Here is a 15,623-nt window from a genome sequence, read left to right on the forward strand (position 1 = left end):
TCACAGGTTGATAGGATTGTGAAGAAGGTGTTCAGTATGATTTCCTTTATTGGTCAGAGCATTGAGTGTAGAAGTTGGGAAGTCATGTTGTGGCTGTACAGGGATATTTTGTGCAATTTTGTTCTCCTTCCTATTGGAAGGAATTTGTAAAACTTGAAAGGGTTCAGAAAAGATTTACAAGGATGTTGCCAAGGCTGGTAGGTTTGAGCTATAGGGAAAGGCTGTTTTCCCTGGAGCATCGGAGGCTGAGGGGTGACTTTATAGAGGTTTATAAAATCATGAGGGGCATGGATAGGGTAAATAGGTCTTTTCCCTGGGTTGCGGGAGTCCAGAACTAGAGGGCATAGGTTTAGGGTGAGAGAGAAAGATTTACAAGGGACCTGAGAGGCAACTTCATTCCATCAGCCATGATTGAATGGTGGAGTGGACCCGATGGGCCGAATGGCCTTACTTCCACTCCTATGTCTTATGGTCTAACCTTTTCATACAAAGGGTGGTGCGTGTATGAAATGAGCTGCCAGAGGAAGTGGTGGAGGCTGGTGCAATTACAGCATTTAACTAATGGGTACATAAATAGGATAGGTTTCAAGGGATGTGGGCCAAGTGCTGGCAAATGGGACGAGAATAATTTAGGATAGCTTATCGGCATTGCTGAGTTAGACTGAAGGATCTGTACATCTCTAGGACTTTATGACATGGGCCATTCATTGAACACGAAATCTCAGCTGATTCTTTTTCTCCTTGGATTAAAGTTCCAATCAGATGACGAGTGTTTCTGAGGCAAGTTTGCAGGTGATGGGTGTTCCCTTGCTGCAGCTGTCTTTGTCCTTCTTGGTGGTAGAGCATTGGGTTTGGAGGGTGTTATTGAAGGAGCCTTGTTGATTTGCTGTCCATTTGACCTCTGTTAATGTGGTAGGGAGTGAGGGGCTTGCGAGGGTATGTGTTGACTCCCAACATGGTGGAAAACTCAACTGGCTGAAACTGTAGAATGGTGCAAAATATTTCTAATACAACTTCATAAACGATCAACTATCCTCTTTACTGATGGCAGAAGATCATTTGACTGTTCATATGTCATCATAAATCTTACCTTTAATATTTTGAAAAGGTTGCAGTCCAATATCTTGAAAACTTTGCCAGTAACATTTCATTTTTTTCAAAGCGTCATTCATTGAGTTTGAAATTGTAATTTCAAAAATCCTGGGTTGTGTTAAATATTGAAGGATTGAAATTACACTGAAGTGGGAGATAGATATGACGGTCATAGAAATAGCGTTGACACAGATCTTCACTCCATCTCTATCACAAGTATTCCTAACCTGAATTGTCCTGCTGAAGACAGTGCTCAAGGCTCACTTAGTGCTGTATCTTTGAGGCTGGGACACTTCAACATCTTCAGGTACTGGGTTTGCTGGCGCAGAAACTTGAACTCAAGTTCTCTGCTTTTTAATTGCCACCTTCAGTGGTTGCAGCAGCAATGTTTATGTTTCTCTATCACAGCTCACTCCCAGCCTCCAAGGAACAGATAACAACCAGCAAACCTCCATGTGCAGATAGAACAGTCACACACTATCCCCACTGCTACGTAACAGAAGTTCTGTGCAGTGTAACCTTTCAAGATAGGGGTGGAGTAGGACACTACAGCTGAAGCTCGTCTGCTCCGTCCATTCCTTTTTCTTTATTTTCTCTCCCTTGTGTTTTTTTACTTGTTTGTCTTCTTCCACTTCTGCTAGTGACGCAGAGTGGGGACAAGAGCCCAAAATAGAACAGGGCGGCTAGTAGGCCAGAATGTAGCAGGCATCAGTGAGCTCTTTGATCTATACAGTGTGGAAACAGGCCATTTGGCCCAACAAGTCCACACTGAGCCTCCAAAGAGGAACCCACCCAGACCCATTCCCCTATTACTCTACATTTACCCTGACTAGTGCACCTAGCTTACACATCCCAGAACACTATGGGCAATTTAGCTTGGCCAATTCACCCTAACCTGCACATCTTTGGATTGTGGGAGGAAATTGGAGCACCCCAAGGAAACCCACACAGACAGTTGCCCGAGGCTGGCTTCGAACCCGGGTGCCTGGCGCTGTGAGGCAGCAGTAATAACCATTGCACCAGCATGTCGCCCTAAAACCTTCAAGCAGCTAGTAGCCTGGATACAGAGTGAGGACGGTGGGGGGCCTGGGGACGGGGCGGGGCTGGGGTGGGAGAGGCGGGGAATGGAGAGCCTGGGGATGGCGTGAGGATGGGGATGGGGCGGGGATGTGAGACCTGGGGATGGCAGACCAGGATGGAGCGGGGAAGGGGTCAGCAGTCCCGGAGCAAAGATGGCTTCTGGTTAGCAACAGGTGGAGCCCAGTCAGACCAAATGGAAGCCCATATAGAAAGACTGTAACATTTATCTTTTTAGCTTTATTTCTTATTTTCCTAACATGTACTTACACTACATTACAGAGATATATAATAACTCTCTTTATTTTTGTATCTAAAATTTGTACGTAGAATGGTGCAATGAGGCTGGCACATTGTACACTTTTCACTGTAGTCCTGTTCTTTTGTAACTTGAGAACGTGCGCCAATAAACCTAAATTAACTTAGATTTATCCGAGTGTCATATTCTTTTCTGACAAATCTTTTCTCCTCTTAACCTGAGATTAAAACCTGCAAAATGGAAATTACATTGGAGTTTTAAATTAGCCATTGCAACTGACAGCAGTAATCCTTACTTATAATTAGGCAAATGTGTGAGAAAGCTTAGCATAAAATTAAGTTGATGATCTGAATCGTTTTGCTCATCAGGGAATTTTAATGAAAGTGCAGGTATTAAAATATGGAAGACATTCTGACACTCTCAGCTCGAAATCACGCTGTAAAATAATAGACAAATGGCTTCACACATTCATCTTGCTATCATTTCTGGCAGAGGATTACTTGTTAATTTACTCAGTAATGGAGAGAAATATCATGCTGAATACATCGGGCAGTTCGGAACTGTTCAACCTAATTTACAGGTCCTAAATCTATGGTCACCTTGAAGCAAAACATGAGTTGCGATATTTCCTCAATGATGAGCAGTTGTAAATTTCACAAACATAATATTGTGAAATATCTTGGCAATCTGCCAAATGTGGAAACAGAGTCAAAGCAATTCAGTTGTTAAAAATAGAGTTTGGTTTTCCAATAAAGTCAGAAGCAGCTTATACTTGTGGGAAAATCAGACTAATGAGAAGCTAAGCATGTTGTTAGGTTGTAGAGAGAGAGAGAGGTTTATGAGATTGTCAAGGATCAGTAAACCCGAGGACTGAGAGAATGCTAGATTTTAACAAAGAATGACCAAGACATTTTTTTTTGATGGAGGAAGAGAAAAGGGAAAATGACAGTGAACTAGCAAGACCCATGAAACAGGTAAAACTTCGCTAGGTATGGTAAAGGAAGTGACTGACCACATAAAAATGGGTCTCTAAGATACAGGACGAAATGCAATAAAGAGTGGGAAAGGCACATACTGATCAGACTGAAATGGAGCATCAATGTGATCACTATATTCATTTCCAAGTATTATTGTATTTCTTTTGTCTGGTTTCCACCCTTTGGCTTTGAGATAGAAAAATTATAATAATCCAGACGTTAAGGTCCCGGTCTCACGATCCATGTGAAATGCATTTCGGTGATCCAGAAATGCTGCCAGCAAGTTTCTGTGGACATAGTGGATGTTTCCTCTTGTGGTTCAGACTAGAAAAGGAGATCATAGTTTTAAGTTAAGGGATAGTAGATTTAAAACAGAGATGAGGAAGAATTCATTGAGGGCTGAAGGGCCTGTACTGTGCTGAATTATCCTCTCAAAGTTTTGTAAATCTGTGCGATTCACTTCCACCAGGGTGTGGTGGACTCTGGGATGTTAAGTAAATTTGAGGAGGAGATCGAAGGAGTTTTAATTAGCAACGGGTTGAAGGGTTCCAGGAGTTGAGACTGGGATGAGAACAGCTCTAATGGTGTGAAATGGCGAAGCCTTCTACTCCTGGTTGTTGTGTCCATTTGAAGGAGACTTGAAGCTAGAGGAGGGTTTTTGAGCTAGTGTTGAATTGAGAAGCTGTTTTCAGAAAGCCCCATCCAGTTCGGAACTTGACAGCTGGGAGAGCTGATTGAAATACCTGAGCACTGGTACACCCAGCATGGGGTGAGGAGAATGAGAGGGCATCTCACAATAGTGGCATCTTTGACTAGTTTTGTTTATTTGTACAACGTGCCCACAGCTGCCAGGGCAGCACTATCAAGGGGGCACTCTGTGGGTCTGTGGCTGTAAGTGGGGATAGTGATGTGGATGGAGACATGACTGGCATCCCTTCCTGAACAGCTTCCAAATGCATGTGTACTTGACTACACCATGGTTTGCCACTGGGAGAATGGGAGCACCCCTGGATGTAGCTTTTGTCAAAATACACCGGACGTAAGAATGTACTCGAGGATTTCTACACCAAATACTAGCACTGAATTGCCAGGGCTCTCACCTTTGAACCCAATACCTTTGAAGTTCTTTGTCTTCTAGCGTGAAAGCAGATGTACAAAAATAATTTTAAAATAGCGTGGATCAAAGAGTCCGTTGTGAATGAGGAACTTAAAGAAATGCATGTAATAAAACAGTACTGGAGAAATTAAAGGGACCAAAATATGACACATTCTCTGCACTGGATGACCTGTATTTGAATTTTAAAGTACAGCCAAAGGCACCAGTTTTGACATTACAGAATTCTGTAGACTCAAGAATAGTCCCCTTGAATTGGAAGGTTGTATACACAACCTCACTATTCATGGTATGAAGGAGTCTTTTACAATAGAACATAGAACAATACAGCACAGAACAGGCCCTTCGGCCCACGATGTTGTGCCGAACATTTGTCCTGGCTTAAGCACCCATCCATGTACCTATCCAATTGCCGCTTAAAGGTCGCCACTGATTCTGACTCTGCCACTCCCACAGGCACCGCATTCCATGCCCCACCACTCTCTGGGTAAAGAACCTACCCCTGACATCCCCCCTATACCTTCCACCCTTCACCTTAAATTTATGTCCCCTTGTAACACTCTGTTGTACCTGGGGAAAAAGTTTCTGACTGTCTACTCTATCTATTCCTCTGATCATCTTATAAACCTCTATCAAGTCACCCCTCATCCTTCGCCGTTCCAACGAGAAAAGACCGAGAACTCTCAACCTATCCTCGTACGACTTCCTCTCCATTCCAGGCAACATCCTGGTAAATCTTCTCTGCACCCTCTCCAAAGCTTCCACATCTTTCCTATAGTGAGGCGACCAGAACTGCACACAGTACTCCAAATGTGACCTAACCAAGGTCCTGTACAGCTGCAACATCACCTCACGACTCTTGAATTCAATCCCTCTGCTAATGAACGATAATACTCCATAGGCCTTCTTACAAACTCTATCCACCTGAGTGGCAACCTTCAAAGATCTATGTACATAGACCCCAAGATCCCTCTGTTCCTCCACCTCACAAAGAACCCTACCGTTAACCCTGTATTCCGAATTCTTATTTGTCCAAGTCATTCATAAAAGTTACAAACAGCAGAGGACCCAGAACTGATCCCTGCGGAACTCCACTTGTAACTGGGCTCCAGGCTGAATATTTACCATCTACCACCACTCTCTGACTTCGACCGGTTAGCCAGTTTTCTATCCAACTGGCCAAATTTCCCTCTATCCCATGCCTCCTGACTTTCCGCAGAGGCCTACCATGGGGAACCTTATCAAATGCCTTACTAAAATCCATGTACACTACATCCACTGCTCTACCCTCATCCACATGCTTGGTCACCTCCTCAAAGAATTCAATAAGACTTGTAAAGCAAGACCTATCCTTCACAAATCCCTTCACAAATACTCTCCAATCTATGCCAATGGTTTAGTTGAGGGGTCCACGTCTGACGTATGCAATTTTGTTGGTAATGCATCGTCAGAAAGACAAGTGAGTTGTGAGGAAAACATAAAGTGGCTGCAAAGTGATATAGACGGGTTAAACGAATGGGCCAGAATATGGCAGTTGGAGTATAATGTAGAGAAGTTCTGACATTTCCATTCGTTGAGTGAAAAACAGAAAATCTAATCAGACTTTGAAATAGTTTTCAGAGAGATTTAATTGCTGGCTTGTACATGAATCTCAGGAAATTAGCATGCAGGCACAAGAGGCAATTAGGAGAATAAATGATCTGTTAGCCTTAATTGCGAAGGTGTCAGGCTGTAATAGTAAAGAAATCTTACCACAATCACGTAAGGCCTGGGTGAGTCCAGTAGATACCAGACAATTTTGGTCTCCTTACCTTAGGAAGGATGGGTTTGCCTTGGAGAACAATAGCAATAAAGGGTCACAAAGTTGATTCCTGGAGTGCATGGGATTCTTCTTTGTGGAGAGACCAGGCCAATATTAGAAGACCACTTTTTCAAAATTCTCCAGCTGTGAGTACACTTTATTAGCCTGGTGGGTAAGTCAGGAATATGGGGTGATACTTTTGAATGGATCAGCCATTTTGAACTGAGGTGAGGAGAGACGCCTTCACTCGAAACATCACGGATCTATCAATTTTGAAGCCTAGACATTCAGTTGTTTGAATATATTCAAGGCAGAGATGGCTAGATTGATGGAATGAAGGGGTGTGGGTTAAAGCATGATGGTACAGCCATGAATTTATTAAATGGTGGAGCGAGATGTTATACTCTTGCTCTTGTTTCTCTTGTTCCAGAGTTCTGCCCTTTATTTTTCTGGCATTTGTCGTGCAGTAAATCATGTCAAAACGAAAATTTGGCATCAAGCCACATGAGAAGATTTCAGGACAAATGTCCGAAAGCTTAGCCAAAGCACAAAAAGATTTAAGTAGTCTCTTTAAAAACAGTAGGGAGGCAGAAATGCAGAAAAGTTTGGGAAGAGAATTTGAGAGCTTGGCAGAGCTACTAGTGTGACGTGATCAAATTTGGAGATATCGGATCAAGTGTCCAGAATTTGGAACTGCAGATATCCCTGTTGTGGGAGCTGAACAAAATTGTAGAACCAGAGAGAAGAGAAGCCAAATGGAGATTTGGGGAAAGAAGAGCTGAGAATATTAACGTTGAAGCATTGTTTAATTGTGTGCTAGTGCAGGTCTTTGAGCAGAGTGGTTATAGGCAAATGATATTTGGTGCGACTCTGAGCAAGGACGCTGGAGTTTTGGACAACCTCAATTTAACAGAAGGTAAAAGTTGGTTGGCTGGTCGAGGAGTGCACTCCCACTGCTCACGTTCCAGGACAAATGGGTATCAGCACCTTTAAAGGTTTTGGAGAGGAAACAGAAGTTAGAGTTGGAGGTAATAGTTGGCAAAGAGAGAAAGTATCGCTATAAAAAGAAACAAGCTATTCAAACTTCTCAGTCTGCACTCATCAGGACAGATTTGCAAGAGTACTGAATCCCAGAGTCATAGAGTCATAGCATGGAAACAGACCCTTCGGTCCAACCTGTCCATGCCGACCAGATATCCCAACCCAACCTAGTCCCACCTGCCAGCACCCGGCCCATGTCCCTCCAAACCCTTCCTATTCATGTACCCATCCAAATGCCTCTTAAATGTTACAATTGTACTAGCCTCCACCACTTCTTCTGGCAGCCCATTCCATACATGTACTACCCTCTGCGTGAAAAAGTTGCCCCTTAGGGCTCTTTTATATCTTTCCCCCCTCACCATAAACCTATGCCCTCTAGTTCTGGACTCCCCAACCTGAGGGAAAACACCTTGTCTATTTACCCTATCTTGCCCCTCATGATTTTATAAACCTCCATAAGGTCACCCCGCAGCCTCTGACAGTCCAGGGAAAACAGCCCCAGTCTATTCCACTTCTCCCTATAGCTCAAATCCTCCAACCCTGGCAACACCCTGTAAATCTTTTCTGAACCCTTTCACAACATCCTTCTGATAGGAAGGAGACCAGAATTGCACGCAAAATTCCAAAAGTGGCCTAACCAATGTCCTGTACAGCTGCAACATGACCTCCCAACTCCTGTGCTCAATACTCTGACCAATAAAGGAAAGCATACCAAATGCCGCCTTCACTATCCTATCTGCCTGCGACTCCACTTTCAAGGAGCTATGAACCTGCACTCCAAGGTCTCTTTGTTCAGCAACACTCCCTCGGGCCAGTGTATAAGTCCTGCTAAGATTTGCTTCCCAAAAATGCAGCACCTCGCATTTATCTAAATTAAACTCCATCTGCCACTCCTCAGCTCATTGGCTCATCTGGTCAAGATCCTATTGTAATCCAAGGTAACCTTCTTTGCTGTCCACTACACCTCCAATTTTGGTGTTATCTGCAAACTTACTAACTATACCTCTTATGCTCACATCCAAATCATTTATGTAAATGATGAAAAGTAGTGGACCCAGCACCGATCCGTGTGGCTCTTTTCCACACAGAGGGCGGTGTGTGAATGGAATGAGCTGCCAGAGGAAGTAGTGGAGACTGGTATGATTACAACATTTAAAAGGCATATTGATGTGGGCCAAATGATGGGACTGATTTATTCAGGATATCTGGTTGCCCTGGACAAGTTGGATCGAAGGGTTTCTGTGCTATATTTATCTATGACTCTTCATACTCTGTCTCCAGTTTTTGTTGTGGCAAAAATGTATCAATTCACACTTGGCACATTCCTTTGGAACACCTGTGTTGGGGGGATTGATCCGCTGTTGAGATGGGTATTTAAGGAGAGCATTGATATGCTGTAAGGATGTGTTTTAGTGAGAAGAATTAAGATTAGACAGTCTAAATAGCCTTTCTCATGACTACTTTTCTTTGATCCTGCTGCGATTTAAAATAACTTGAGTCATGAGAACATTTCATAGCCTGGTGAGATCAACCTGTGACAATATTGGTGTTTATTTTATGCTTTGTGTTATTTTGCAGGCATACCAGCGAATGAACAATTGAGACAACTGGAGCAAATCCTCCCCGGCCTTGAAATTAACGCCATCGCTTTGAACTAGAACCGAGAATGTGGTTCCTGTTGAGTCATTTTTTTGCATTGTCATTCATTTGCTGCTTGGCAGGTAAGTTGAGCGTTGGGCATGACACTGACACGTGAAGGGTTTTCTGCTGCTCCCCTTGGCATGATTTCAGATGCAAAACACTTCAAGGTCAGCATTGAATTTTCATGAAAAATGTAATCTTTGCACCTACAGCTTCCGTTGATGGCTGCGTTCTCGAAGCCTGAAGATGGGGCAATGTGTGGTTTTCGATGCTCATGCGCTCAAAAAGGATGAACTGAATAGTGAAGGAATTAGGGTCGCTATTGAAACATAACCTTTTTTCTCTCTGTTTGAACCGTTGAATTTCCCGGTGCCCATGACTTCCTGTGTACTTGATACCATTTCACATTAAAACCTCTTCTACATGAGCACAGTGGAATGTGGGTGAAAGTAATCCTTTCACAAAGCCTGTTGGATTCATTTCTTGATGTCTGACTGACAACTTAATCATCTATCTTGCTTACTACTATACCTTGGGGTTTTCCAAGTTCTTGCATGAGGCAACGGGCCAGTATAATGTGAAAACTAGCCTGATTCCCTGAACATTTGTAGCATCTTTTATTTTCATTATAAAATCACCGCAAAGCGGAAAGATGATAATTTGTTTCTTCATGGTGGTGTTTGCTTGTTCGGAGTACACATCAATTATGGATGCAAAGATGCACCAAGCCTTATAAAGTTGTAATGTTCAATTTGACGTGAGCCAAAAGCAGGCAGATCATCAGTGTCACCAGCTGACGCTTTGAATGTTCTGTGAATTTGTTACTCCATTCCCAGCTGTCACCTTGAGGCCAGTATCTAGTCACTGAATTGTAAAAATGCTTAAGAAAACAATTGCTCAGGGAATCATGCCTCAACGTCAAGATTTTCCTTCACAAAGTAACCTGAGAGACTGCTCATTCTTTCTGACATTTATTTCAAGGCAGGTAAAGATCATGAAGTGAATTTAAGTCAGTGAAAATGGACACTGTTTAGTCATCACTGGCCATTTCTGAACTGCATCAGTACCCTTAATGTCCAGAGTTAAATTAATATTATGAATGTAAACAAAAAAATGCAATGAAACATTAGTGCATCATTGCAAAAAATGTAAAATATTGGATGGCCAGTGTAAAAGTGGGTATATAAAGTATCCCGTGAATGATATTTTGGGCCCTGCTGAACATACTCAATATTTTCACATTGACCCAAGTTCAGATTGCCGAACTTTGGAAAGATCTTTAAACAGCAGGAAGCATTTGTCGTAAAAATGTGTTACAGTGATGGTAAGTGGGATGATAATTTTGGCAGATTGGACTAAATGAGTATTGTCGTTTGTCTGCCAATAACAGACTTGGGAAAGGTTGTTGGGAACGCAACACATGCAGGACACAGTAAAGTTTATGTCTTAGTTGTTATTTTTACAATGTAACCTGACTGCCATTTGTCATATTGCCATCCCCAGTGCTGTAAGGGAATAAACAAATCACTGTTGGCGTTGGAGGTGTTCTCCATGGAGCCTAGCTTATTAAGTTTAAATAAGTCTTAAGACAGATTTGTGTGCATCTGGCTATGTTCCATGTTGTTTCCTGTTGAATGTCTCCTTGCTGTGATCTCTCTCTCAATTTCAGAGCTTTTTAGACCCAAAATGCAACTGTGTACTTTTATTTGATAGACTGTATTCTTCTAAACTTGGTGCTCCTTGTGAAGATGCGAAGACAGCTGGTTGCTATGCTATGAGTGTTTGGTTGCTATGAAATGAAGTCTGTGCCACAGTAAAGGATGATAGAAGGGAGAAATAGATATGGATGAATAAGTCGAAAGTCACAACTACTCAGGAAGTTGTGTTCCCAGAGATTCATCTTACATATTTGTGACATATGTAAGATTCAAGTTGCATGTTGCAAGACATAATCTAGACTAACATGAATGAGAAGTTAATGAGAAAGATCCTGCTAATTAATAATGGATGTATTTAAGAATACAGTACCAATTCTTCTAGATTTTTAGCATCAGTGAATATGTATTTGTGGCTTTTTAAATCTGAAAATGAAATATACACCTGCTTTTATGGCTTGCATTGTTTATTCTTGGTGGTTTATGGGATATATATGTTTTGTTTTAAAACATATCTCTGAGTTGACACTGGTCTTTGTTTTAGCACATTACCAAGTCCTTACACACCTGGTGGAAAGTTATCCCCTCTTGCTTCCTCCGTTCAATGATAACTTGAATTCTAGAATTCTTGGTCAATCAGTTACTCAAGTAGAAACTTTATTGCTGGAACAGAACAGCAGGTCAGGCAGCATCCAGGGAACAGGAGATTCGACGTTTCGGGCACAGGCCCTTCATCTGCAGACCTCACTTTCTCCCAGTTACTCAAGTAGACAATCTCACATGTTGATGATTAGTTGATAGTTTTATTCTGTCATGTTGAATGTTATTTTGATTTTTCAAAACATTGAAGCCATTATCAGCACAAACCTAGGATTTCCCACTGCAAACAGGTACTGACAATTAAGTAAGGCAGTGGCTTAAATTCTAACCTGAATAATATCTGAACTAAAGCTATTGGTTAAATTATATTTATTTGTTCCCCTGCTATACTGTGTTGTTGAGTTGTGAAACTAAGTGCAGATCCACCATTCTGATCAAAGATATGTAGACCTTTTTATTGGCAAATTTTACTGACTGTCGTGTTTAGAAACATTAACTATTCCCAAAAATGTACAGGCCACATATGAATTTGTATGAATTGGAACTAAATTTAGGTGTTTTAGGTTTTAACAAACTTTCCTACGTGGTTTCTCGGAGTGTGAGCTAATAAGAGCACAGTCAGGGTTGTAATGCATCTGAAACCTCACTGATCAGTACAACAAACATTACATCTCCCCAACTGAAAGGACTTGGAAATGAAATGGAATGATTAAGAAAGGTGATGAATCAAAAATCCAATGCACAAACGAAAGGATTGAAAGGATGATTGATTTGAGAAGATGGAAAAGTGAGAGAAAAAGATGATTTAAATGTTAAATCTGATGTTTTACAAAATTGCAAAGACTAACTCTGAGAGGGTGGTTGGACGTCATTGAGCAATTATTACACCATGCAAGGTTACTTTTCCACCTTTGAATGTAGTATTAATGCAAGAAGTGCTAAGACTATACTTTGTATTAATAGAGTTGTTGTATTGAGTAATGTTGAACTAGGCAGACGTGGTTACATCAATGAACAAGCTGGCAATTATCAATGTCAACATTGAAGCTCAAATGCAATTTTCCAACTCTATGCTTATGACTTGTGGAGCTATCTGCGGCCTTTATTTAAGGAGAAGAGTCAATCTTCTTTTGCCAGGGGACACCACATGAAAAGTTATTGAACTGTACAGTTGAGTTTGCCAGTTGTGAAAAACACAACTTTATTTTACAACCTAAGAAATGGTATTAATTTGTAAGGTGAAGGGTAGTTCAGTGCCATGCTTTTATTACATTTGTAATATTGTCTGCCTAAGTAGTAATCTATGAAGTCATGTTGTGAAGTTTCCATTGTGTGAACCATGTCCTTGTTTATTTGGATCAAGACTGTTGTTTATGATTCATTTTATGAAGGCTCATCAGCCTGATCAGAACTTGGAATATTTTGTGCTTCCTATCATCCTGTGAGGAAACCTATTGAAGCATTGTAGCTCAGGGTGTGTTCCACGTGACTTGTTTGTGCCAAAACATAAGATTTACAGGAATGATTTGTGAAGATAATGATCTTATTCGCATTAAATGTCCCTATCTTTTGTAGCTGTCTCTTGCTGTCTACCATCTCATGAGTGAAAGTTATGCTTTTGGAGTAATTTTTCTTTATTTTTCTGCCTTTATATTCTAAGTTTTGGTTTATTTTTCTATATTTTAAGATGGCTCTGGAGAGTGGCAACACAACATGTAACTTGTCATTCTATGTAGTAACAAAATAGATGTGATAATTAATAAAACAAATCAAATCAATTTAAACTAATCACACACTTGATTTTTGGCGCATTTTCTATCCAAAACACTTCCGTTGCTTATTACGACTTTAACAGAAACAGTTATTTACTGAGTTATCAAGTATCTGTGTCAGGCTGTGTAGAGTTCCATTTCAATGTCAGCCAACACTTGCCCCTTCCAATCTGCTGCAACACACAGTTTCTTGGGTAATGTTTCAAAGGTCCCCTGTATCGTGTCCAAAATAGAATTGTTCAACTCTGTGTGACTTCAGCATGAAATAACAGAAATGGCTCTGGAATATTGGATTGAACGTGATTGTGTGGCTTAACACAGAGGAGATTTTCTTAGAGTTTTACTGGGCTTCTAATCAAATGGCGTTTGTTTGAGGATGGGAGATAATTTATTGTTGATACTAATGACCTATTTTTCTGTGATATCAGTAAAGAATTGGGCATCTCCAGTCAGATGTTAAACAGATACTGATGCTTTGTGATCTTTCTTTTGTCTGTGAGCTACTAACTGTTGCTGTTTAATAATTTTAAAATCAATAACGTATTTTTTACAGGTTTTAGCGAATGTGCTGCAGCATCACTGTGTGGGTGAATAATTCTTGTTCATATGATAGAACCTCCTTCATGTCTATGTGGTTCAATCATCAGTTTCAGTCCCTTAGCTACCATTCTGATCAAAAGTTTTGTTCTTCTGTTGGTCACAGGTACATGGGCCTTGCCCATATGATCTATCTACCCAAGTCTGCCAAAAAGCACTGGTGGCTGTCAATCTGTGATTTTTGGTAGGACATCATCAGGCAAGGTTTGAATCCATTGTTTTAGTTTTGTACAGAGCAGACCCTAGATATAAAATAATGTGCAACAATCTGGATGAGCGTTATTGGACAGGCTTTGGGTCAGTTTCACTTCAGATATTTTTAGCAGAAGAAATAACAAAGGGAAACTGAGTTTGTGCAAAGGATGTACAACACTAAAACCCTGCACAATGGTTAGCACTGCTACCTCTCAGCGCCAGGGACCTGGCGTTGTTTCCACCCTTGGGTGACTGTGTGTGTGGAGTTAGCACATTCTCCCCGTGTCTGTGTGGGTTTCCTCCCACAGTTCAAAGATGTGCAGGTTAGGTGGATCTGTCATGCTAAATTGCCCACAGCGTTCAGGGATGTAGGAAATATAGGGATGGGTTTGGGTGGGTCTGGTGGGATGCTGTTCGGAGGGTCAGTGCAGACTCATGGGCTGAATGGCTTCTATCTTAACTATTGGGATTCTCTGATTCTGTGAATATTGGGGACAATTATTAAGTTATGTGCTCTGATGACACAGTAGATATGTGAGATTCATTGAAACAATAGTGCTGGTGAGAAAACTTGTTAAAATAAATTTTCTGTGATTTATTCATGCCTGTAATTCACCTGAGGATGAGGAAGAGTCAGCACAAAGTTATGTGCTCTTTTTCTATGACTTTGCCATCGCTCATTGTGCATTGGAGACTTCCTACACTAAAACAGCTTTTCTGATTATCAGTGAATCCTGTCAAGATGGCGATATATTTTCAGGGGCCAACCAAACTGCTGAACTTTTTTCACTTCATGACCATTCAGACCATTTCTTATGGAATACAACAAGAAGAAGGCTATTGATGCTCCTGAAGCTCACCCATCTACTTTTCTAGTTTTGTGTCTCTGCTCAGGTTAGTACCCAATGAAGAGCAAAGTATTTTGAGCACCCACAACATTTGCATCTCTTTACTTCCCACATTTACCACACTGTGTGTGAAAACGTTTCTGTTGTTTGATCTGAATTTCCTGTTCTCTCACTTTTCTTTTCCTCTCTCTCTCCATCTCCCCCCCCCTTTGTGTTTCATACGCACACACTTACACATGCTCTCTCTCTCTCTCCTACCCTAGCTTCTACCTTGTTACTGACTTTGACAAATTGAAGCTGTCCTAATGAGATTCTCTTCCAAAATGTGAGCCTGCACTGGGCCAGTCACCGCCAAGTGCACCCAAGATGAGTGCACTGTTTGAAGTTATTCTACTTACAATATCAGGTGTATACTCAGCAGCTTCCTGAACTGTATTGATGAGAATTCAGAATTGATAACCATTGATTGCCAGGAGCCAAATGCCGGTGGATTTTGGTGCTGGGACAGTTCACTGTCAGAAAACTAACATTCAAAAATAAAGTTTCTATTGGTGTTACATGATTACGCTCTAATTATTTAGCAGCAATAATCTTGTAGTTGCATTGAGTAAGTAAGATAACGTCGAGTTCTGTCGACTGTACAGAGAGGAGTTTGTTTTGGGACCACCAATATCCTTGACACCAGTGTTAGGAATACCACGGTAGGAATGGCTCCCCATCATGTCTGCTATCTGTGGGCTGCGGGGAGGGGGTGGGTGGGAAGGGCAGTGTATGTGCTTTCATATTTACTGCTCTGTATGTATCTCCCACAGTCTCAGTTGGAGATCCAAGGCAGCTGGTCACTCTGCCAGGTGGGATTTGGAAAGTATGCGCATGATAAGATTCCAATCCTCTTCCACATGCTATCATCATGAAAGAGAAGCCACTGAGACAAAGGACGATAGTGGGAGAATA

General features: G+C 41.4%; 1 protein-coding gene across 1 annotated transcript in view; it reads left to right on the forward strand.

Annotated features, from left to right (window-relative positions):
* Nucleotides 1-15,623, forward strand: part of cntn1b (contactin 1b) — a 746,084-nt gene that overhangs the window by 301,464 nt on the left and 428,997 nt on the right. Inside the window, exon 5 of the mRNA XM_043709043.1 lies at nucleotides 8,940-9,082. Within this exon, the coding sequence (XP_043564978.1) occupies nucleotides 9,028-9,082 (55 nt within the window). The 5' untranslated portion in view covers nucleotides 8,940-9,027. The remainder of the gene's footprint in view (nucleotides 1-8,939; nucleotides 9,083-15,623) is intronic.

Source organism: Chiloscyllium plagiosum, chromosome 19 (assembly GCF_004010195.1).
Source record: "Chiloscyllium plagiosum isolate BGI_BamShark_2017 chromosome 19, ASM401019v2, whole genome shotgun sequence".
Taxonomy (NCBI): Eukaryota; Metazoa; Chordata; class Chondrichthyes; order Orectolobiformes; family Hemiscylliidae; genus Chiloscyllium; species Chiloscyllium plagiosum.